The sequence below is a fragment of the Oncorhynchus mykiss genome, chromosome 32 (assembly GCF_013265735.2).
Source record: "Oncorhynchus mykiss isolate Arlee chromosome 32, USDA_OmykA_1.1, whole genome shotgun sequence".
Taxonomy (NCBI): Eukaryota; Metazoa; Chordata; class Actinopteri; order Salmoniformes; family Salmonidae; genus Oncorhynchus; species Oncorhynchus mykiss.
In genome coordinates this window covers 1,739,341-1,765,227 of record NC_050572.1, presented here as the reverse complement: position 1 = coordinate 1,765,227, position 25,887 = coordinate 1,739,341, and the positions used below count along the sequence as shown (strand labels likewise).

Here is a 25,887-nt window from a genome sequence, read left to right as displayed (position 1 = left end):
CAGTCTCCAATCTTCCCCAGTCTCCCCCAGTCTCCCGTCTTCCCCCAGTCTCCCGTCTTCCCCAGCCTCCCGTCTTCCCCAGTCTCCCGTCTTCCCCAGTCTCCCGTCTTCCCCAGTCTCCCGTCTTCCCCAGTCTCCCCCAGTCTCCCGTCTTCCCCAGTCTCCCGTCTTCCCCAGTCTCCCGTCTTCCCCAGTCTCCCCCAGTCTCCCGTCTTCCCCAGTCTCCCGTCTTCCCCAGTCTCCCGTCTTCCCCAGTCTCCCGTCTTCCCCAGTCTCCCGTCTTCCCCAGTCTCCCGTCTTCCCCAGTCTCCCCCAGCCTCCCGTCTTCCCCAGTCTCCCCCAGCCTCCCGTCTTCCCCAGCCTCCCGTCTTCCCCAGCCTCCCGTCTTCCCCAGCCTCCCGTCTTCCCCAGTCTCCCGTCTTCCCCAGTCTCCCGTCTTCCCCAGTCTCCCGTCTTCCCCAGTCTCCCGTCTTCCCCCAGTCTCCCGTCTTCCCCCAGTCTCCCGTCTTCCCCAGCCTCCCGTCTTCCCCAGTCTCCCGTCTTCCCCAGTCTCCCGTCTTCCCCAGTCTCCCGTCTTCCCCAGTCTCCCGTCTTCCCCAGTCTCCCCCAGTCTCCCGTCTTCCCCAGCCTCCCGTCTTCCCCAGCCTCCCATATTCCCCAGTCTCCCATCGGCCCCCAGTCTCCCATATTCCCCAGTCTCCCGTCTTCCCCAGTCTCCCGTCTTCCCCAGTCTCCCGTCTTCCCCAGTCTCCCGTCTTCCCCCAGTCTCCCATATTCCCCAGTCTCCCATATTCCCCAGTCTCCCATATTCCCCAGTCTCCCATCGGCCCCCAGTCTCCCATATTCCCCAGTCTCCCATCGGTCCCCAGTCTTCCATCGGTCCCCAGTCTCCCATCGGTTCCCAGTCTCCCGTCTTCCCCAGTCTCCCATCTTCCCCAGTCTCCATCGGCCCCCAGTCTCCCATAGGCCTCCAGTCCCCCATCGCCCCCCAGTCTCCCATCTTCCCCAGTCTCCATCGGCCCCCAGTCTCCCATCTTCCCCAGTCCCCCATCGGCTCCCAGTCTCCCATCTTCCCCAGTCTCCCATATTCCCCAGTCCCCCATCGGCTCCCAGTCTCCCACCGGCCCCCAGTCTCCACCGGCCCCCAGTCTCCCATCGGCCCCCAGTCTCCCATCGGTCCCCAGTCTCCCGTCTTCCTCAGTCTCCCGTCTTCCCCAGTCTCCCGTCTTCCCCAGTCTCCCGTCTTCCCCAGTCTCCCGTCTTCCCCAGTCTCCCCCAGTCTCCCGTCTTCCCCAGTCTCCCGTCATCCCCCAGTCTCCCGTCTTCCCCCAGTCTCCCGTCGGCCCCCAGTCTCCCGTCGGCCCCCAGTCTCCCGTCGGCCCCCAGTCTCCCATCTTCCCCAGTCTCCAATCTTCCCCAGTCTCCAATCTTCCCCAGTCTCCCCCAGTCTCCCGTCTTCCCCCAGTCTCCCGTCTTCCCCAGCCTCCCGTCTTCCCCAGTCTCCCGTCTTCCCCAGTCTCCCGTCTTCCCCAGTCTCCCGTCTTCCCCAGTCTCCCCCAGTCTCCCGTCTTCCCCAGCCTCCCGTCTTCCCCAGCCTCCCGTCTTCCCCAGCCTCCCGTCTTCCCCAGCCTCCCGTCTTCCCCAGTCTCCCATCTTCCCCAGTCTCCCGTCTTCCCCAGTCTCCCGTCTTCCCCAGTCTCCCGTCTTCCCCAGTCTCCCGTCTTCCCCCAGTCTCCCGTCTTCCCCCAGTCTCCCGTCTTCCCCCAGTCTCCCGTCTTCCCCAGTCTCCCGTCTTCCCCAGTCTCCCGTCTTCCCCAGTCTCCCGTCTTCCCCAGTCTCCCGTCTTCCCCAGTCTCCCCCAGTCTCCCCCAGTCTCCCCCAGTCTCCCGTCTTCCCCAGCCTCCCATATTCCCCAGTCTCCCATCGGCCCCCAGTCTCCCATATTCCCCAGTCTCCCATCGGTCCCCAGTCTCCCGTCTTCCCCAGTCTCCCGTCTTCCCCAGTCACCCGTCTTCCCCAGCCTCCCGTCTTCCCCAGTCTCCCGTCTTCCCCAGTCTCCCCCAGTCTCCCGTCATCCCCCAGTCTCCCGTCTTCCCCCAGTCTCCCGTCGGCCCCCAGTCTCCCGTCGGCCCCCAGTCTCCCGTCGGCCACCAGTCTCCAATCTTCCCCAGTCTCCAATCTTCCCCAGTCTCCCATCTTCCCCAGTCTCCATCGGCCCCCAGTCTCCCATAGGCCTCCAGTCCCCCACCGGCCCCCAGTCTACATCGGCCCCCAGTCTCCCATCTTCCCCAGTCTCCCATCTTCCCCAGTCTCCCATCTTCCCCAGTCTCCCATCTTCCCCAGTCCCCCATCGGCCCCAGTCTCCCCATCTTCCCCAGTCTCCATCGGCCCCCAGTCACACATAGGCCTCCAGTCCCCCACCGGCCCCCAGTCTCCATCGGCCCCCAGTCTCCCATCTTCCCCAGTCTCCCATATTCCCCAGTCCCCCATCGGCTCCCAGTCTCCCATCTTCCCCAGTCTCCCACCGGCCCCCAGTCTCCCCCGGCCCCCAGTCTCCCATCGGCCCCCAGTCTCCCATCGGCCCCCAGTCTCCCATCGGCCCCCAGTCTCCCATCGGCCCCCAGTCTCCCGTCTTCCGTCTTCCCCAGTCTCCCGTCTTTCCCAGTCTGCCCCAGTCTCCCGTCTTCCCAGTCTCCCCCCAGTCTCCCATATTCCCCAGTCTCCCATATTCCCCAGTCTCCCATCGGCCCCCAGTCTCCCATATTCCCCAGTCTCCCATCGGCCCCCAGTCTCCCATCGGTCCCCAGTCTCCCATCGGTCCCCAGTCTCCCATCGGTCCCCAGTCTCCCATCGGTCCCCAGTCTCCCATCGGTCCCCAGTCTCCCGTCTTCCCCAGTCTCCCGTCTTCCCCAGTCTCCCGTCTTCCCCAGTCTCCCCCAGTCTCCCGTCTTCCCCAGTCTCCCGTCATCCCCCAGTCTCCCGTCAGCCCCCAGTCTCCCGTCTTCCCCCAGTCTCCCGTCGGCCCCCAGTCTCCCGTCGGCCCCCAGTCTCCCGTCGGCCCCCAGTCTCCCGTCGGCCCCCAGTCTCCCGTCGGCCCCCAGTCTCCCAACTTCCCCAGTCTACCATCTTCCCCCAGTCTCCAATCTTCCCCCAGTCTCCCATCTTCCCCAGTCCCCCAGTCTCCCATCTTCCCCAGTCTCCCATCGTTCCCAGTCTCCATCAGCCCCCAGTCTCCATCGGCCCCAAGTCTCCCATCTTCCCCAGTCTCCCATAGGCCCCCAGTCTCCCATCGGCCCCCAGTCTCCCATCGGCCCCCAGTCTCCCATCTTCCCCCAGTCTCCCGTCTTCCCCCAGTCTCCCGTCGGCCCGCAGTCTCCCGTCGGCCCCCAGTCTCCATCGGCCCCCAGTCTCCCATCTTCCCCAGTCTCCCATCGGCCCCCAGTCTCCCATCTTCCCCAGTCTCCCATCGGCTCCCAGTCTCCCATCTTCCCCAGTCTCCCACCGGCCCCCAGTCTCCATCGGCCCCCAGTCTCCCGTCTTCCCCAGTCTCCCATATTCCCCAGTCCCCCATCGGCTCCCAGTCTCCCATCTTCCCCAGTCTCCCACCGGCCCCCAGTCTCCCATCGGTCCCCAGTCTCCCATCGGTCCCCAGTCTCCCATCGGTCCCCAGTCTCCCGTCTTCCCCAGCCTCCCGTCTTCCCCAGTCTCCCATCTTCCCCAGTCTCCCATCTTCCCCAGTCTCCAATCGGCCCCCAGTCTCCCATCTTCCCCAGCCTCCATCGGCCCCCAGTCTCCATCGGCCCCCAGTCTCCCATCTTCCCCAGTCTCCCATCTTCCCCAGTCCCCCATCGGCCCCCAGTCTCCCATCTTCCCCAGTCTCCATCGGCCCCCAGTCTCCCATAGGCCTCCAGTCCCCCACCGGCCCCCAGTCTCCCATCTTCCCCAGTCTCCCATCTTCCCCAGTCCCCGATCGGCTCCCAGTCTCCCATCTTCCCCAGTCTCCCACCGGCCCCCAGTCCCCACCGGCCCCCAGTCTCAGTCGGCCCCCAGTCTCCCATATTCCCCAGTCTCCCATATTCCCCAGTCTCCCATCGGCCCCCAGTCTCCCATCTTCCCCAGTCTCCCATCGGCCCCCAGTCTCCATCGGCCCCCAGTCTCCATCGGCCCCCAGTCTCCATCGGCCCCCAGTCTCCCATCTTCCCCAGTCTCCCATCTTCCCCAGTCTCCCATCTTCCCCAGTCCCCCACCGGCCCCCAGTCTCCATCGGCCCCCAGTCTCCCATCTTCCCCAGTCTCCCATCGGCCCCCAGTCTCCCATCTTCCCCAGTCTCCCATCGGCTCCCAGTCTCCCATCTTCCCCAGTCTCCCAACGGCCCCCAGTCTCCACTGGCCCCCAGTCTCCCATATTACCCAGTCTCCCATATTCCCCAGTCCCCCATCGGCTCCCAGTCTCCCATCTTCCCCAGTCTCCCATCGGCCCCCAGTCTCCACCGGCTCCCAGTCTCCCATCGGCCCCCAGTCTCCCATCGGTCCCCAGTCTCCCATCGGTCCCCAGTCTCCCGTCTTCCCCAGCCTCCCGTCTTCCCCAGCCTCCCATCGGCCTCCAGTCTCCCGTCTTCCCCAGTCTCCCGTCTTCCCCAGCCTCCCGTCTTCCCCAGCCTCCCGTCTTCCCCAGCCTCCCGTCTTCCCCAGTCTCCCATCTTCCCCAGTCTCCCATCCTCCCCAGTCTCCCATCCTCCCCAGTCCCCCATCGGCCCCCAGTCCCCCATCGGCCCCCAGTCTCCCATCTTCCCCAGTCTCCATCGGCCCCCAGTCTCCCATAGGCCTCCAGTCCCCCACCGGCCCCCAGTCTCCATCGGCCCCCAGTCTCCCATCTTCCCCAGTCTCCCATCGGCCCCCAGTCTCCCATCTTCCCCAGTCTCCCATCGGCTCCCAGTCTCCCATCTTCCCCAATCTCCCACCGGCCCCCAGTCTCCACCGGCCCCCAGTCTCCATCGGCCCCCAGTCTCCATCGGCCCCCAGTCTCCAATATTCCCCAGTCTCCCATATTCCCCAGTACCCCATCGGCTCCCAGTCTCCCATCTTCCCCAGTCTCCCACCGGCCCCCAGTCTCCCATCGACCCCCAGTCTCCCATCGGTCCCCAGTCTCCCATCGGTCCCCAGTCTCCCATCGGTCCCCAGCCTCCCGTCTTCCCCAGCCTCCCGTCTTCCCCAGCCTCCCGTCTTCCCCAGCCTCCCGTCTTCCCCAGCCTCCCGTCTTCCCCAGCCTCCCGTCTTCCCCCAGTCTCCCATCGGCCCCCAGTCTCCCATCGGCCCCCAGTCTCCCATATTCCCCAGTCTCCCATATTCCCCAGTCTCCCATCGGCCCCCAGTCTCCCATCGGTCCCCAGTCTCCCGTCTTCCCCAGTCTCCCGTCTTCCCCAGCCTCCCGTCTTCCCCAGCCTCCCGTCTTCCCCAGTCTCCCCCAGCCTCCCGTCTTCCCCCAGTCTCCCGTCTTCCCCCAGTCTCCCGTCTTCCCCCAGTCTCCCGTCTTCCCCCAGTCTCCCGTCTTCCCCCAGTCTCCCGTCGGCCCCCAGTCTCCCGTTGGCCCCCAGTCTCCCATCTTCCCCAGTCTCCAATCTTCCCCAGTCTCCAATCTTCCCCAGTCTCCAATCCTATCTGTTATTCTCTCATCATAGCCACAATGGACCATAATGATAGGAGAGCCATGTCATCAAACTAAAATGTTTTCCAATAACACCAAAGACCCTGATGGCTAACGATTACCATCCACCCCCAACACAGTCATTTTGCAGCCTGGTGGGATGAACACACACGAAGCAGAGAATAGATACCACTCACTCAGTACCACATTGTACTCCATTGATCCGGCCAGCTGGGGTCCTGAATCAATCATCTTATCAATTGCCTTCCTCTCTGCCAACGAGCAGATCTGAAATCAGACAGGACAGGGGGAGGACAGACAGACATTAGGGGGAGAGAAGGAGAGGAATAGAGGAGAAGAGCAGGGACACAGGCAGACATTAGGAGGAGAGGAGGAGGAGGAGAGGAGAATGTGCCAATCAGCTGTGCCCAAACCTACTGTGAATTTACCAGGTTTTTACTAGCGAGGTTACATGACTGAACAAAATTGTTTGTTATCAGACCAATATTTACCACCCAGGATGAGGTTAAAACAGCTGTGACATGGTTTGTGTAATTACATAAAACACCTGTGAATACCTATACCTGGTAATATATATTGTTTTAAACCATTTAGGTTAGAGACAAGACCTCTGGTAATATATATATATTGTTTTAAACCATTTAGGTTAGAGACCTCTGGTAATATATATTGCTTTAAACCATTTAGGTTAGAGACAAGACCTCTGGTAATATATATATATTGTTTTAAACCATTTAGGTTAGAGACCTCTGGTAATATATATTGCTTTAAACCATTTAGGTTAGAGACAAGACCTCTGGTAATATATATATATTGTTTTAAACCATTTAGGTTAGAGACCTCTGGTAATATATATTGTTTTAAACCATTTAGGTTAGAGACCTCTGGTAATATATATTGTTTTAAACCATTTAGGTTAGAGACCTCTGGTAATATATATATATTGTTTTAAACCATTTAGGTTAGAGACAAGACCTCTGGTAATATATATATATTGTTTTAAACCATTTAGGTTAGAGACCTCTGGTAATATATATATATTGTTTTAAACCATTTAGGTTCGAGACCTCTGGTAATATATATTGTTTTAAACCATTTAGGTTAGAGACAAGACCTCTGGTAATATATATATATATTGTTTTAAACCATTTAGGCTAGAGACCTCTGGTAATATATATTGCTTTAAACCATTTAGGTTAGAGACCTCTGGTAATATATATTGTTTTAAACCATTTAGGTTAGAGACAAGACCTCTGGTAATATATATATATATTGTTTTAAACCATTTAGGCTAGAGACCTCTGGTAATATATATTGTTTTAAACCATTTAGGTTAGAGACCTCTGGTAATATATATATATTGTTTTAAACCATTTAGGTTAGAGACCTCTGGTAATATATATTGTTTTAAACCATTTAGGTTAGAGACAAGACCTCTGGTAATTTATATATATTGTTTTAAACCATTTAGGTTAGAGACCTCTGGTAATATATATATATTGTTTTAAACCATTTAGGCTGGAGACCTCTGGTAATATATATATATTGCTTTAAACCATTTAGGTTAGAGACCTCTGGTAATATATATTGTTTTAAACCATTTAGGTTAGAGACCTCTGGTAATATATATTGTTTTAAACCATTTAGGCTAGAGACCTCTGGTAATATATATTGTTTTAAACCATTTAGGTTAGAGACAAGCCCTCTGGTAATATATATATATTGTTTTAAACCATTTAGGTTAGAGACCTATGGTAATATATATATTGTTTTAAACCATTTAGGTTAGAGACAAGACCTCTGGTAATATATATATTGTTTTAAACCATTTAGGTTAGAGACCTCTGGTAATATATATATATATATTGTTTTAAACCATTTAGGTTAGAGACCTCTGGTAATATATATATATTGTTTTAAACCATTTAGGTTAGAGACAAGATCTCTGGTAATATATATATATATTGTTTTAAACCATTTAGGTTAGAGACCTCTGGTAATATATATTGTTTTAAACCATTTAGGTTAGAGACAAGATCTCTGGTAATATATATATATTGTTTTAAACCATTTAGGTTAGAGACCTCTGGTAATATATATATATTGTTTTAAACCATTTAGGTTAGAGACCTCTGGTAATATATATATATATTGTTTTAAACCATTTAGGTTAGAGACCTCTGGTAATATATATTGCTTTAAACCATTTAGGTTAGAGACAAGACCTCTGGTAATATATATATATTGTTTTAAACCATTTAGGTTAGAGACCTCTGGTAATATATATATATTGTTTTAAACCATTTAGGTTAGAGACCTCTGGTAATATATATTGTTTTAAACCATTTAGGTTAGAGACCTCTGGTAATATATATTGTTTTAAACCATTTAGGTTAGAGACCTCTGGTAATATATATTGTTTTAAACCATTTAGGTTAGAGACCTCTGGTAATATATATATATTGTTTTAAACCATTTAGGTTAGAGACAAGACCTCTGGTAATATATATATATTGTTTTAAACCATTTAGGTTAGAGACCTCTGGTAATATATATTGTTTTAAACCATTTAGGTTAGAGACAAGACCTCTGGTAATATATATATATATTGTTTTAAACCATTTAGGCTAGAGACCTCTGGTAATATATTGCTTTAAACCATTTAGGTTAGAGACCTCTGGTAATATATATTGTTTTAAACCATTTAGGTTAGAGACAAGACCTCTGGTAATATATATATATTGTTTTAAACCATTTAGGTTAGAGACCTCTGGTAATATATATATTGTTTTAAACCATTTAGGCTGGAGACCTCTGGTAATATATATATATTGCTTTAAACCATTTAGGTTAGAGACCTCTGGTAATATATATATATTGCTTTAAACCATTTAGGTTAGAGACCTCTGGTAATATATATTGTTTTAAACCATTTAGGTTAGAGACCTCTGGTAATATATATATATTGTTTTAAACCATTTAGGCTAGAGACCTCTGGTAATATATATTGTTTTAAACCATTTAGGTTAGAGACAAGCCCTCTGGTAATATATATATATTGTTTTAAACCATTTAGGCTAGAGACCTATGGTAATATATATATTGTTTTAAACCATTTAGGTTAGAGACAAGACCTCTGGTAATATATATATTGTTTTAAACCATTTAGGTTAGAGACCTCTGGTAATATATATATATTGTTTTAAAACATTTAGGTTAGAGACAAGATCTCTGGTAATATATATATATTGTTTTAAACCATTTAGGTTAGAGACCTCTGGTAATATATATTGTTTTAAACCATTTAGGTTAGAGACAAGACCTCTGGTAATATATATATATTGTTTTAAACCATTTAGGTTAGAGACCTCTGGTAATATATATATATTGTTTTAAACCATTTAGGTTAGAGACCTCTGGTAATATATATATATATTGTTTTAAACCATTTAGGTTAGAGACCTCTGGTAATATATATTGCTTTAAACCATTTAGGTTAGAGACAAGACCTCTGGTAATATATATATATTGTTTTAAACCATTTAGGTTAGAGACCTCTGGTAATATATATATATTGTTTTAAACCATTTAGGTTAGAGACAAGATCTCTGGTAATATATATATATTGTTTTAAACCATTTAGGCTAGAGACCTCTGGTAATATATATTGTTTTAAACCATTTAGGTTAGAGACAAGACCTCTGGTAATATATATATATTGTTTTAAATCATTTAGGTTAGAGACAAGACCTCTGGTAATATATATATATTGTTTTAAACCATTTAGGCTAGAGACCTCTGGTAATATATATATATATATATATTGTTTTAAACCATTTAGGTTAGAGACAAGACCTCTGGTAATATATATATATTGTTTTAAACCATTTAGGCTAGAGACCTCTGGTAATATATATATTGTTTTAAACCATTTAGGTTAGAGACCTCTGGTAATATATATATATTGTTTTAAACCATTTAGGTTAGAGACAAGACCTCTGGTAATATATATTGTTTTAAACCATTTAGGTTAGAGACCTTTGGTAATATATATATTGTTTTAAACCATTTAGGCTGGAGACCTCTGGTAATATATATATTGTTTTAAACCATTTAGGCTAGAGACCTCTGGTAATATATATTGTTTTAAACCATTTAGGTTAGAGACCTCTGGTAATATATATTGTTTTAAACCATTTAGGTTAGAGACCTCTGGTAATATATATTGTTTTAAACCATTTAGGTTAGAGACCTCTGGTAATATATATTGTTTTAAACCATTTAGGTTAGAGACCTCTGGTAATATATATTGTTTTAAACCATTTAGGTTAGAGACCTCTGGTAATATATATATATTGTTTTAAACCATTTAGGTTAGAGACAAGACCTCTGGTAATATATATATATTGTTTTAAACCATTTAGGTTAGAGACCTCTGGTAATATATATATATATTGTTTTAAACCATTTAGGTTCGAGACCTCTGGTAATATATATTGTTTTAAACCATTTAGGTTAGAGACAAGACCTCTGGTAATATATATATATATATTGTTTTAAACCATTTAGGCTAGAGACCTCTGGTAATATATATTGCTTTAAACCATTTAGGTTAGAGACCTCTTGTAATATATATTGTTTTAAACCATTTAGGTTAGAGACAAGACCTCTGGTAATATATATATATATTGTTTTAAACCATTTAGGCTAGAGACCTCTGGTAATATATATTGTTTTAAACCATTTAGGTTAGAGACCTCTGGTAATATATATATATTGTTTTAAACCATTTAGGTTAGAGACCTCTGGTAATATATATTGTTTTAAACCATTTAGGTTAGAGACAAGACCTCTGGTAATATATATATATATTGTTTTAAACCATTTAGGTTAGAGACCTCTGGTAATATATATATATTGTTTTAAACCATTTAGGCTGGAGACCTCTGGTAATATATATATATATTGCTTTAAACCATTTAGGTTAGAGACCTCTGGTAATATATATATATTGCTTTAAACCATTTAGGTTAGAGACCTCTGGTAATATATATTGTTTTAAACCATTTAGGTTAGAGACCTCTGGTAATATATATATATATTGTTTTAAACCATTTAGGCTAGAGACCTCTGGTAATATATATTGTTTTAAACCATTTAGGTTAGAGACCTATGGTAATATATATATTGTTTTAAACCATTTAGGTTAGAGACAAGACCTCTGGTAATATATATATTGTTTTAAACCATTTAGGTTAGAGACCTCTGGTAATATATATATATATATTGTTTTAAACCATTTAGGTTAGAGACCTCTGGTAATATATATATATTGTTTTAAACCATTTAGGTTAGAGACAAGATCTCTGGTAATATATATATATTGTTTTAAACCATTTAGGTTAGAGACCTCTGGTAATATATATTGTTTTAAACCATTTAGGTTAGAGACAAGACCTCTGGTAATATATATATATTGTTTTAAACCATTTAGGTTAGAGACCTCTGGTAATATATATTGTTTTAAACCATTTAGGTTAGAGACCTCTGGTAATATATATTGTTTTAAACCATTTAGGTTAGAGACCTCTGGTAATATATATTGTTTTAAACCATTTAGGTTAGAGACCTCTGGTAATATATATTGTTTTAAACCATTTAGGTTAGAGACCTCTGGTAATATATATATATTGTTTTAAACCATTTAGGTTAGAGACCTCTGGTAATATATATATATTGTTTTAAACCATTTAGGTTAGAGACCTCTGGTAATATATATATATTGTTTTAAACCATTTAGGTTCGAGACCTCTGGTAATATAGATTGTTTTAAACCATTTAGGTTAGAGACAAGACCTCTGGTAATATATATATATATTGTTTTAAACCATTTAGGCTAGAGACCTCTGGTAATATATATTGCTTTAAACCATTTAGGTTAGAGACCTCTGGTAATATATATTGTTTTAAACCATTTAGGTTAGAGACAAGACCTCTGGTAATATATATATATATTGTTTTAAACCATTTAGGCTAGAGACCTCTGGTAATATATATTGTTTTAAACCATTTAGGTTAGAGACCTCTGGTAATATATATATATTGTTTTAAACCATTTAGGTTAGAGACCTCTGGTAATATATATTGTTTTAAACCATTTAGGTTAGAGACAAGACCTCTGGTAATTTATATATATTGTTTTAAACCATTTAGGTTAGAGACCTCTGGTAATATATATATATTGTTTTAAACCATTTAGGCTGGAGACCTCTGGTAATATATATATATTGCTTTAAACAATTTAGGTTAGAGACCTCTGGTAATATATATATATTGTTTTAAACCATTTAGGCTAGAGACCTCTGGTAATATATATTGTTTTAAACCATTTAGGTTAGAGACAAGCCCTCTGGTAATATATATATATTGTTTTAAACCATTTAGGTTAGAGACCTATGGTAATATATATATTGTTTTAAACCATTTAGGTTAGAGACAAGACCTCTGGTAATATATATATTGTTTTAAACCATTTAGGTTAGAGACCTCTGGTAATATATATATATATATTGTTTTAAACCATTTAGGTTAGAGACCTCTGGTAATATATATATATTGTTTTAAACCATTTAGGTTAGAGACAAGATCTCTGGTAATATATATATATATTGTTTTAAACCATTTAGGTTAGAGACCTCTGGTAATATATATTGTTTTAAACCATTTAGGTTAGAGACAAGATCTCTGGTAATATATATATATATTGTTTTAAACCATTTAGGTTAGAGACCTCTGGTAATATATATATATTGTTTTAAACCATTTAGGTTAGAGACCTCTGGTAATATATATATATATTGTTTTAAACCATTTAGGTTAGAGACCTCTGGTAATATATATTGCTTTAAACCATTTAGGTTAGAGACAAGACCTCTGGTAATATATATATATTGTTTTAAACCATTTAGGTTAGAGACCTCTGGTAATATATATATATTGTTTTAAACCATTTAGGTTAGAGACCTCTGGTAATATATATTGTTTTAAACCATTTAGGTTAGAGACCTCTGGTAATATATATTGTTTTAAACCATTTAGGTTAGAGACCTCTGGTAATATATATTGTTTTAAACCATTTAGGTTAGAGACCTCTGGTAATATATATATATTGTTTTAAACCATTTAGGTTAGAGACAAGACCTCTGGTAATATATATATATTGTTTTAAACCATTTAGGTTAGAGACCTCTGGTAATATATATATATATATTGTTTTAAACCATTTAGGTTCGAGACCTCTGGTAATATATATTGTTTTAAACCATTTAGGTTAGAGACAAGACCTCTGGTAATATATATATATATTGTTTTAAACCATTTAGGCTAGAGACCTCTGGTAATATATATTGCTTTAAACCATTTAGGTTAGAGACCTCTGGTAATATATATTGTTTTAAACCATTTAGGTTAGAGACAAGACCTCTGGTAATATATATATATTGTTTTAAACCATTTAGGTTAGAGACCTCTGGTAATATATATATATTGTTTTAAACCATTTAGGCTGGAGACCTCTGGTAATATATATATATTGCTTTAAACCATTTAGGTTAGAGACCTCTGGTAATATATATATATTGCTTTAAACCATTTAGGTTAGAGACCTCTGGTAATATATATTGTTTTAAACCATTTAGGTTAGAGACCTCTGGTAATATATATATATTGTTTTAAACCATTTAGGCTAGAGACCTCTGGTAATATATATTGTTTTAAACCATTTAGGTTAGAGACAAGCCCTCTGGTAATATATATATATTGTTTTAAACCATTTAGGTTAGAGACCTATGGTAATATATATATTGTTTTAAACCATTTAGGTTAGAGACAAGACCTCTGGTAATATATATATTGTTTTAAACCATTTAGGTTAGAGACCTCTGGTAATATATATATATTGTTTTAAAACATTTAGGTTAGAGACAAGATCTCTGGTAATATATATATATTGTTTTAAACCATTTAGGTTAGAGACCTCTGGTAATATATATTGTTTTAAACCATTTAGGTTAGAGACAAGACCTCTGGTAATATATATATATTGTTTTAAACCATTTAGGTTAGAGACCTCTGGTAATATATATATATTGTTTTAAACCATTTAGGTTAGAGACCTCTGGTAATATATATATATATTGTTTTAAACCATTTAGGTTAGAGACCTCTGGTAATATATATTGCTTTAAACCATTTAGGTTAGAGACAAGACCTCTGGTAATATATATATATTGTTTTAAACCATTTAGGTTAGAGACCTCTGGTAATATATATATATTGTTTTAAACCATTTAGGTTAGAGACAAGATCTCTGGTAATATATATATATTGTTTTAAACCATTTAGGCTAGAGACCTCTGGTAATATATATTGTTTTAAACCATTTAGGTTAGAGACAAGACCTCTGGTAATATATATATATTGTTTTAAATCATTTAGGTTAGAGACAAGACCTCTGGTAATATATATATATTGTTTTAAACCATTTAGGCTAGAGACCTCTGGTAATATATATATATATATATATATATTGTTTTAAACCATTTAGGTTAGAGACAAGACCTCTGGTAATATATATATATTGTTTTAAACCATTTAGGCTAGAGACCTCTGGTAATATATATATTGTTTTAAACCATTTAGGTTAGAGACCTCTGGTAATATATATATATTGTTTTAAACCATTTAGGTTAGAGACAAGACCTCTGGTAATATATATTGTTTTAAACCATTTAGGTTAGAGACCTCTGGTAATATATATATTGTTTTAAACCATTTAGGCTGGAGACCTCTGGTAATATATATATTGTTTTAAACCATTTAGGCTAGAGACCTCTGGTAATATATATTGTTTTAAACCATTTAGGTTAGAGACCTCTGGTAATATATATATATTGTTTTAAACCATTTAGGTTAGAGACCTCTGGTAATATATATTGTTTTAAACCATTTAGGTTAGAGACCTCTGGTAATATATATTGTTTTAAACCATTTAGGTTAGAGACCTCTGGTAATATACATATTGTTTTAAACCATTTAGGTTAGAGACCTCTGGTAATATATTTAGAATAGAGACCTCTGGTAATATATATTGTTTTAAACCATTTAGGTTAGAGACCTCTGGTAATATATATATTGTTTTAAACCATTTAGGTTAGAGACAAGACCTCTGGTAATATATATATATATTGTTTTAAACCATTTAGGTTAGAGACCTCTGGTAATATATATTGTTTTAAACCATTTAGGTTAGAGACCTCTGGTAATATATATTGTTTTAAACCATTTAGGTTAGAGACCTCTGGTAATATATATATATTGTTTTAAACCATTTAGGTTAGAGACAAGATCTCTGGTAATATATATATATATTGTTTTAAACCATTTAGGTTAGAGACAAGACCTCTGGTAATATATATATATTGTTTTAAACCATTTAGGCTAGAGACCTCTGGTAATATATATTGTTTTAAACCATTTAGGCTAGAGACCTCTGGTAATATATATTGTTTTAAACCATTTAGGTTAGAGACCTCTGGTAATATATATATATTGTTTTAAACCATTTAGGTTAGAGACAAGACCTCTGGTAATATATATATATTGTTTTAAACCATTTAGGTTAGAGACCTCTGGTAATATATATATATTGTTTTAAACCATTTAGGTTAGAGACCTCTGGTAATATATATATATTGTTTTAAACCATTTAGGTTAGAGACCTCTGGTAATATATATATATTGTTTTAAACCATTTAGGTTAGAGACAAGACCTCTGGTAATATATATATATTGTTTTAAACCATTTAGGCTAGAGACCTCTGGTAATATATTTAGAATAGAGACCTCTGGTAATATATTTAGAATAGAGACCTCTGGTAATATATTTAGAATAGAGACCTCTGGTAATATATTTAGAATAGAGACCTCTGGTAATATATTTAGAATAGAGACCTCTGGTAATATATTCAGAATAGATACCTCTGGTAATATATTTAGAATAGAGACCTCTGGTAATATATTTAGAATAGAGACCTCTGGTAATATATTTAGAATAGAGACCTCTGGTAATATATTTAGAATAGAGACCTCTGGTAATATATTTAGAATAGAGACCTCTGGTAATATATTTAGAATAGAGACCTCTGGTAATATATTTAGAATAGAGACCTCTGGTAATATATTTAGAATAGAGACCTCTGGTAATATATTTAGAATAGAGACCTCTGGTAATATATTTAGAATAGAGACCTCTGGTAATATATTTAGAATAGAGACCTCTGGTAATATATTTAGAATAGAGACCTCTGGTAATATATTTAGAATAGAGACCTCTGGTAATATATTTAGAGACAAGATGTTTTCTTTGCTGCATGCCTGTCGTGAAGCAGTGCTCCTTTTTCCCTCTCAGACACTCAGAGGCTGCATGACAGTGACCTTGCAAAGTCTACTCAGACCGGTCTGTGCTCTTGGTAATAACAGGAAATGAAATGTTACAATGTACCAACATTGCTCACTTTGCAGGCTTCTCCAGTGTAACAAATGTAAAAATCTAACAGAAGAGTCATCGGGGTCTGCATCCCCGCTCGCCATCATGGCTAGATTATATATTGTTTAAACTGACTGGTGAATAGACGAGCACGGTGTCATCCTCTACCACTATCAGGAAGCTCTACAGAGACTCACCCTGATGTCATCCTCTGTGATGTATCCGGTCTGAGCCACCCACCACGCCTCTACAGAGATCTCTATTGGCTTGGAGGGCAGCAGGTCCCGCGCTGTTTTCCTACGGAAGAATTTCTGATAGGAGACACAAGTCCATACATGTTAAATCACTGTTACTATTCATTAGTCAGTAATTACATTTTAAAAAATATGACCAAGGTAATAACGACATGCTTCAAGGTCTTCATGTCTTACCTTGGAAGACCTGCACTGGTTCATCAAGTCAATATACTGGTTCCTCCCGATGCCCAGCAGTCTTAGACCTAGAAGACAGACAGGAGACATTAATCACTGGTTCATCAAGTCAATATACTGGTTCCTCCCGATGCCCAGCACTCTTAGACCTAGAAGATAGAAAGGAGACATTAATCACTGGTTCATCAAGTCAATATACTGGTTCCTCCCGATGCCCAGCAGTCTTAGACCTAGAAGACAGACAGGAGACATTAATCACTGGTTCATCAAGTCAATATACTGGTTCCTCCCGATGCCCAGCACTCTTAGACCTAGAAGATAGACAGGAGACATTAATCACTGGTTCATCAAGTCAATATACTGGTTCCTCCCGATGCCCAACAGTCTTAGACCTAGAAGATAGACAGGAGACATTAATCACTGGTTCATCAAGTCAATATACTGGTTCCTCCCGATGCCCAGCAGTCTTAGACCTAGAAGATAGACAGGAGACATTAATCACTGGTTCATCAAGTCAATATACTGGTTCCTCCCGATGCCCAGCAGTCTTAGACCTAGAAGATAGACAGGAGACATTAATCACTGGTTCATCAAGTCAATATACTGGTTCCTCCCGATGCCCAGCAGTCTTAGACCTAGAAGATAGACAGGAGACATTAATCACTGGTTCATCAAGTCAATATACTGGTTCTATACTGGTTCCTCCCGATGCCCAGCAGTCTTAGACCTAGAAGATAGACAGGAGACATTAATCACTGGTTCATCAAGTCAATATACTGGTTCCTCCCGATGCCCAGCAGTCTTAGACCTAGAAGATAGACAGCATCAAGTCAATATACTGGTTCCTCCCGATGCCCAGCAGTCTTAGACCTAGAAGATAGACAGGAGACATTAATCACTGGTTCATCAAGTCAATATACTGGTTCTATACTGGTTCCTCCCGATGCCCAGCAGTCTTAGACCTAGAAGATAGACAGGAGACATTAATCACTGGTTCATCAAGTCAATATACTGGTTCCTCCCGATGCCCAGCAGTCTTAGACCTAGAAGATAGACAGGAGACATTAATCACTGGTTCATCAAGTCAATATACTGGTTCCTCCCGATGCCCAGCAGTCTTAGACCTAGAAGATAGACAGGAGACATTAATCACTGGTTCATCAAGTCAATATACTGGTTCTATACTGGTTCCTCCCAATGCCCAGCAGTCTTAGACCTAGAAGATAGACAGGAGACATTAATCACTGGTTCATCAAGTCAATATACTGGTTCCTCCCGATGCCCAGCAGTCTTAGACCTAGAAGATAGACAGCATCAAGTCAATATACTGGTTCCTCCCGATGCCCAGCAGTCTTAGACCTAGAAGATAGACAGGAGACATTAATCACTGGTTCATCAAGTCAATATACTGGTTCTATACTGGTTCCTCCCGATGCCCAGCAGTCTTAGACCTAGAAGATAGACAGGAGACATTAATCACTGGTTCATCAAGTCAATATACTGGTTCCTCCCGATGCCCAGCACTCTTAGACCTAGAAGATAGACAGGAGACATTAATCACTGGTTCATCAAGTCAATATACTGGTTCCTCCCGATGCCCAGCAGTCTTAGACCTAGAAGACAGACAGGAGACATTAATCACTGGTTCATCAAGTCAATATACTGGTTCCTCCCGATGCCCAGCACTCTTAGACCTAGAAGATAGACAGGAGACATTAATCACTGGTTCATCAAGTCAATATACTGGTTCCTCCCGATGCCCAACAGTCTTAGACCTAGAAGATAGACAGGAGACATTAATCACTGGTTCATCAAGTCAATATACTGGTTCCTCCCGATGCCCAGCAGTCTTAGACCTAGAAGATAGACAGGAGACATTAATCACTGGTTCATCAAGTCAATATACTGGTTCCTCCCGATGCCCAGCAGTCTTAGACCTAGAAGATAGACAGGAGACATTAATCACTGGTTCATCAAGTCAATATACTGGTTCCTCCCGATGCCCAGCAGTCTTAGACCTAGAAGATAGACAGGAGACATTAATCACTGGTTCATCAAGTCAATATACTGGTTCTATACTGGTTCCTCCCGATGCCCAGCAGTCTTAGACCTAGAAGATAGACAGGAGACATTAATCACTGGTTCATCAAGTCAATATACTGGTTCCTCCCGATGCCCAGCAGTCTTAGACCTAGAAGATAGACAGCATCAAGTCAATATACTGGTTCCTCCCGATGCCCAGCAGTCTTAGACCTAGAAGATAGACAGGAGACATTAATCACTGGTTCATCAAGTCAATATACTGGTTCTATACTGGTTCCTCCCGATGCCCAGCAGTCTTAGACCTAGAAGATAGACAGGAGACATTAATCACTGGTTCATCAAGTCAATATACTGGTTCCTCCCGATGCCCAACAGTCTTAGACCTAGAAGATAGACAGGAGACATTAATCACCGATTTTTATATATTTTTTCGTTATTTTACCAGGTTACATGGGAGAGGAGGGGGATGAATGAGCCAATTGAAAACTGGGGATTATTAGGTGACCATAATGGTTTGAGGGCCAGATTGGGATATTAGCCAGGACACCGGGGTTAACACCCCTACTCTTACGATAAGTGCCATGGGATCTTTAATGACCTCAGAGAGTCAGGACACCCATTTAACGTCCCAACCGAAAGAAGGCACCCTACACAGGGCAGTGTCCCCAATCACTGCCCTGGGGCATTGGGATATATTTTTAGACCAGAGGAAAGAGTGCCTCTTACTGGCCCTCCAACACCACTTCCAGCAGCATCTGGTCTCCCATCCAGGAACTGACCAGGACCAACCCTGCTTAGCTTCAGAAGCAAGCCAGTAGTGTTATGCAGGGTGGTATGCAGGGTGGTATGCTGCCGACCAGGACCAACCCTGCTTAGCTTCAGAAGCAAGCCAGCAGTGGTATGCCGCTGGCCTTAGACCAGAGCCATATTCCCTGTATAGTACACTACCTTAGACCAGAGCCCCATTCCCTGTATAGTACACTACCTGAGACCAAAGCCCTATCCCCTGTATAGTACACTACCTGAGACCAGAGCCCTACTCCCTGTATAGTACACTACATTAGACCAGAGGCCTATTCCCTGTATAGTACACTACCTTAGACCAGAGCCCTACTCCCTGTATAGTACACTACATTAGACCAGAGCCCTATTCCCTGTATAGTACACTACCTGAGACCAGAGCCCTACTCCCTGTATAGTACACTACCTGAGACCAGAGCCCTACTCCCTGTATAGTACACTACATTAGACCAGAGGCCTATTCCCTGTATAGTACACTACCTTAGACCAGAGCCCTACTCCCTGTATAGTACACTACATTAGACCAGAGCCCTATTCCCTGTATAGTACACTACCTGAGACCAGAGCCCTACTCCCTGTATAGTACACTACCTGAGACCAGAGGCCTATTCCCTGTATAGTACACTACCTGAGACCAGAGCCCTACTCCCTGTATAGTACACTACCTGAGACCAGAGGCCTATTCCCTGTATAGTACACTACCTGAGACCAGAGCCCTACTCCCTGTATAGTACACTACATTAGACCAGAGGCCTATTCCCTGTATAGTACACTACCTTAGACCAGAGCCCTACTCCCTGTATAGTACACTACATTAGACCAGAGCCCTATTCCCTGTATAGTACACTACCTGAGACCAGAGCCCTACTCCCTGTATAGTACACTACCTGAGACCAGAGGCCTACTCCCTGTATAGTACACTACCTGAGACCAGAGGCCTACTCCCTGTATAGTACACTACCTGAGAACAGAGGCCTATTCCCTGTATAGTACACCAGCTGAGACCAGAGCCCTATTCCCTGTATAGTACACTACCTGAGACCAGAGGCCTATTCCCAATGTAAATTGTCCAGTGGCGATTTTTATGAATTGTTCAGCAGTCTAATGGCTTGGGGGTAGAAGCTGTTGAGGAGCCGTTTGGTCCTAGACTTAGTGCTCCGGTACCGCTTGCCATGTGGTAGCAGAGAAAACAGTCTATAATTTGGGTGACTGGAGTCTCTGACAATTTTATGGGCTTTCCTCTGACATCGACTATTATATAGGTCCTGGATAGCAGGAAGCTTGGCCCCAGTGATGTACTGGGCCGTACGCTCTACCCTCTGTAGTGGCTTACGGTCAGATGCCGAGCAGTTACCATACCAGGCGGTGATGAAACCGGTCAGGATGCTCTCGATGGTGCAGCTGTAGAACCTTTAGAGGATGTGGGGGCGCATGCCAAATCTTTTCAGTCTCCTGAGTGGGAAGAGGTTTTGTCATGCCCTCTTCACGACTGTCTTGATGAGGACATCAACGAACTTGAAACTCTCAACCCGCTCCACTTCAGCCCTGTCGATGTTAATGGGAGCCTGTTCAGCCCGCCTTTTCCTGTAGTCCACGATCAGCTCCTTTGCCTTGCTCACATTGAGGGAGAGGATGTTGTCCTGGCACCACACTGCCAGGTCTCTGATCTCCTCCCTATATGCTCATCGTTGTCGGTGACACTCATCATTGCTGACGACACAACAAACTTAATGATGGTGTTGGAGTGGTGTTTGGCCACGCAGTCGTGGGTGAACAGGGAGTACAGGAAGGGACTAAGTACACACCCCTGAGGGGCCCCAGTGTTAAGGATCAGCGTGGCAGACGTGTTGTTGCCTACTCTTACCACCTGGGGCGGCCCGTCAGGAAGTCCAGGATACAGTCGCAGAGGGAGGTGTTAAGTCCCGGAGTCCTTAGCTTAGTGATGAGCTTCGTGGGCACTATGGTGTTGAACGCTGAGCTGTTGTCAAGGAACAGTATTCTCACATAGGTGTTCCTTTTGTCCAGGTGGGAAAGGGTGGTGTGGAGTGCAATAGAGATTGCGTCATCTATGGATCTGTTGGGGGGGTATGTGAATTGGAGTGGGTCTAGGGTGTCCGGGAGGATGCTGTTGATGTCAGCCATGACCAGCCTTTCAAAGCACTTCATGGCTACCAACGTGAGTGCCACGGGGCGGTAATCAGGTAGGCAGGCTATCTTTGCTTCCTTGGGCACAGGGACTATGGTGGTCTGCTTGAACATGTAGGTATTACAGACTCGGTCAGGGAGAGGTTGAAAATGTCAGTGTAGACACTTGACAGGTCCGTGCATGCTTTGAGTACACGTCCTGGTAATCCATCTGGCCCAGCAGCTTTGTGAATGTTGACCTGTTTAAAGGTTGTGTTCACATCAGCTACCGAGAGTGATGTCACACAGTCATCCAGAACAGCTGGTGATCTCGTGCATGCTTCAGTGTTGCTTGCCTCGAAGCGAGCATAAAGTTTGTCTGGTAGGCTCGCGTCACTGGGCAGCTCGCGTCTGGGTTTCCCTTTGTAGTCTGTAATAGTTTTCAAGACCTGCTACATCCGACGAGCATCAGAGCCGGTGTAGTAGGATTAAATCTTAATCCTGTATTGACGCTTTGCCTGTTTGATGGTTCATCTGAGGGCATAGCGGGATTTCTTATAAGCATCCGGATTAGTCTCTCGCTCCGTGAAAGCAGCAGCTCTAGCATTTAGCTCAATGCGGATGTTGCCTATAATCCATGGCTTCTGGTTGGGATATGTACGTACAGTCACTGTGGGGACGACGTCATCGATGAACTTATTGACGAAGCCGATGACTGAGGTGGTGTATTCCTCAATGCCATTGGATGAATCCCAGAACATATCCAGTCTGTGCTAGCAAAACAGTCCTGTAGTGTAGCATCCGCGTCATCTGACCACTTCCATATTGAGTGAGTCACTGGTACTTCCTGCTTTAGTTTTTGCTTGTAAGCAGGAATCAGGTAGATAGAATTGTGTTCAGATTTGCCAAATGGAGGGCGGGGGAGAGCTTTGTATGCATCTCTGTGTGTGGAGGAAAGGTGGTCTAGGATTTTTTTCCCCCTGGTTGCACATGTGACATACTGGTAAAAATGTAGTAAAACTGATTTAAGTTTGCCTGCATTAAAATCCCCGGCCACTAGGAGCACCGGTTCTGGGTGAGCATTTTCTTCTTTGTTTATGGCCTTATAGAGTTGGTTGAGAGCGGTTTTAGTGCCAGCTTTGCTTTGTTGTGGTAAATAGACGGCTACGAAAAATACAGATGAGAACTCTCTTGGTAGATAGAGTACCTCATGATAAGCTGTAGACCACACTAACTCCGGTGAGCAATACCTCGAGACTCCTTTAATATTAGGCATCGCACACCAACTGTTATTGACAAATAGACACACACCCCCCACCCCTCAACTTACCAGAGGTAGCATCTCTGTTCTGCCGGTGCATGGAAAATCCCGCCAGCTCTATATTGTCCGTTTCTTCGTTCAGCCAAATCTCGGTGAAAGATAAGATGTTACGGTTTTTAATGTCCCATTGGTAGGATAATCTTAATAGTTGGTCATCAATTTTCATTTCTAACGATTGCACGTTAGCAAGGAGAATGGAAAGCATTGGGAGTTCACTCGCTCGCCTCCGGCTTCTCAGGATCCCCGATCTGCGTCCCCTTTTCCGGCGTCTTTTCTTCACGCAAAAGGCGTGTTCCAGTGAAAGCAGGACATCCTTCTCGTCAAACTCGTTAAAGGAAAAAGTTTCTACCAGTCCGCGGTGAGTAATCGCTTTTCTGATGTCCAGAAGTTATTTTCAGTCATGAGAACCAGTAGCAGCAACATTATGTTTGAACTGGACTGTGTTTACAGCATGAGCGGCCGTGAGTAGATGCGCTTGTTTTGAGATCAAAGCAAGAGCTGCATATAGCCACCTATGCACATTTTGTTCATATACTTTGCTAGTTAGTTTTAAAAATGTTGCCACTTACAAAGAACTTAGTCTTTACATACAAATCAAAAGTTTGGACACCTGCTCATTGAAGTGTTTTTCTTCATTTGTACTATTTTCTACGTTGTAGAATAATAGTGAAGACATCACAACTATGAAAAAACACATATTGAATCATGTAGTAACCAAAAAAAGTGTTAAATTAAAACATATTTTATATACTTGAGATTCTTCAAAGTAGCCACCCTTTGCATTGATGACAGCTTTGCACACTCTTGGCATTCTCTCAACCAGCTTCATCTGGAATGCTTTTATAACAGTTTTGAAGGAGTTCCCACATATGCTGAGCACTTGTTGGCTGCTTTTCCTTCACGCTGCTGTCAAACTCATCCCAAACCATCTCGGTTGGGTGATTGTGGAGGCCAGGTCATCTGATGCAGCACTCAATCACACTCCATCTTGGTCAAATAGCCAGTACACAACCTGGAGGTGTGTTGGGTTATTGTCCTGTTGAAAAACAAATGATAGTCCCACTAAGTCCAAACCAGATGGAATGGCGTATCGCTGCAGAATTCTGTGGTAGCCATGCTGGTTAAGTGTGCCTTGAATTCTAAATAAATCACAGACACTGTAACCAGCAAAGCACCACAACACCATCCACCTCCTCCTCCATGCTTCACGGCGAGAACCACACATGTGGAGATCATCCGTTCACCTACTCTGCATCTCACAAAGACACGGCGGTTGGAATTTCGAGTCATCATACCAAAAAGGACACATTTCCAACGGTCTAATGTCCATTGCTCGTGTTTCTTGGCCCGAGCAAGTCTCTTTGTGTCCTTTAGTAGTGGTTTCTTAGCAGAAATTCGGCCATGAAGGCCTGATTCACGCAGTCTCCTCTGAACAGGTGATTTTGTAAGTGTCCGTTATTTGAACTCTGTGAAGAAATTATTTAGGCTGCAATTTCTGAAGCTGGTAACTGTCAGTCTGACAGTAGAAAGTTATGGAGCCATCTGGCTTTTGGCCACAGTCTGATAGCAGAAAGTCATGGAGCAATCTTGCTTTAGGCCACAGTCTGACAGCAGAACAACATGGAGCCATCCTGCTTCTGGCCAGTCTGACAGCAGAAAGTCATGGAGCCAACCAGCTTCTGGCCAGTCTGACAACAGAAAGTCATGGAGCCATCCTGTTTCTGGCCAGTCTCTCAGCAGAAAGTCATGGAGCCACCCTGCTTCTGGCCAGTCTGACAGGAGAAATTCATGGAGCCACCCTGCTTCTGGCCAGTCTGACAACAGAAAGTCATGGAGCCATATGCTTCAGGCCAAACTGACAACAGAAAGTCATGGAGCCATCCTGCTTCTGGCCAGTCTCTCAGCAGAAAGTCATGGAGTCATCCTGCTTCTGGCCAGTCTGACAACAGAAAGTCATGGAGCCATCCTGCTTCTGGCCAATCTCTCAGCAGAAAGTCATGGAGCCATCCTGCTTCTGGCCAGTCTCTCAGCAGAAAGTCATGGAGCCATCCTGCTTCTGGCCAGTCTCTCAGCAGAAAGTCATGGAGCCATCCTGCTTCTGGACAGTCTCTCAGCAGAAAGTCATGGAGCCATCCTGCTTCTGGACAGTCTCTCAGGAGAAAGTCATGGAGCCATCCTGCTTCTGGCCAGTCTCTCAGCAGAAAGTCATGGAGCCATCCTGCTTCTGGCCAGTCTTTCAGCAGAAAGTCATGGAGCCATCCTGCTTCTGGCCAGTCTCTCAGCAGAAAGTCATGGAGCCATCCTGCTTCTGGCCAGTCTTTCAGCAGAAAGTCATGGAGCCATCCTGCTTCTGGCCAATCTCTCAGCAGAAAGTCATGGAGCCATCCTGCTTCTGGCCAGTCTCTCAGCAGAAAGTCATGGAGCCATCCTGCTTCTGGCCAGTCTCTCAGCAGAAAGTCATGGAGCCATCCTGCTTCTGGCCAGTCTTTCAGCAGAAAGTCATGGAGCCATCCTGCTTCTGGACAGTCTCTCAGGAGAAAGTCATGGAGCCATCCTGCTTCTGGACAGTCTCTCAGGAGAAAGTCATGGAGCCATCCTGCTTCTGGCCAGTCTCTCAGCAGAAAGTCATGGAGCCATCCTGCTTCTGGCCAGTCTCTCAGCAGAAAGTCATGGAGCCATCCTGCTTCTGGCCAGTCTTTCAGCAGAAAGTCATGGAGCCATCCTGCTTCTGGCCAGTCTCTCAGCAGAAAGTCATGGAGCCATCCTGCTTCTGGCCAGTCTCTCAGCAGAAAGTCATGGAGCCATCCTGCTTCTGGCCAGTCTCTCAGCAGAAAGTCATGGAGCCATCCTGCTTCTGGACAGTCTCTCAGCAGAAAGTCATGGAGCCATCCTGCTTCTGGACAGTCTTTCAGCAGAAAGTCATGGAGCCATCCTGCTTCTGGCCAGTCTCTCAGCAG

At 43.9% G+C, this 25,887-nt stretch overlaps 1 protein-coding gene across 2 annotated transcripts in view; it reads right to left on the bottom strand.

The window, feature by feature from the left end:
* Window positions 1-25,887, bottom strand: part of fam91a1 (family with sequence similarity 91 member A1) — a 113,564-nt gene that overhangs the window by 59,891 nt on the left and 27,786 nt on the right. For both annotated transcript variants that reach the window (XM_036970971.1, XM_036970972.1), the window contains exons 5-7: window positions 16,642-16,709; window positions 16,408-16,521; window positions 5,841-5,931 (exon numbers count right to left, since the gene is read on the bottom strand). In XM_036970971.1, coding sequence (XP_036826866.1) covers window positions 5,841-5,931; window positions 16,408-16,521; window positions 16,642-16,709 — 273 coding nt within the window. The remainder of the gene's footprint in view (window positions 1-5,840; window positions 5,932-16,407; window positions 16,522-16,641; window positions 16,710-25,887) is intronic.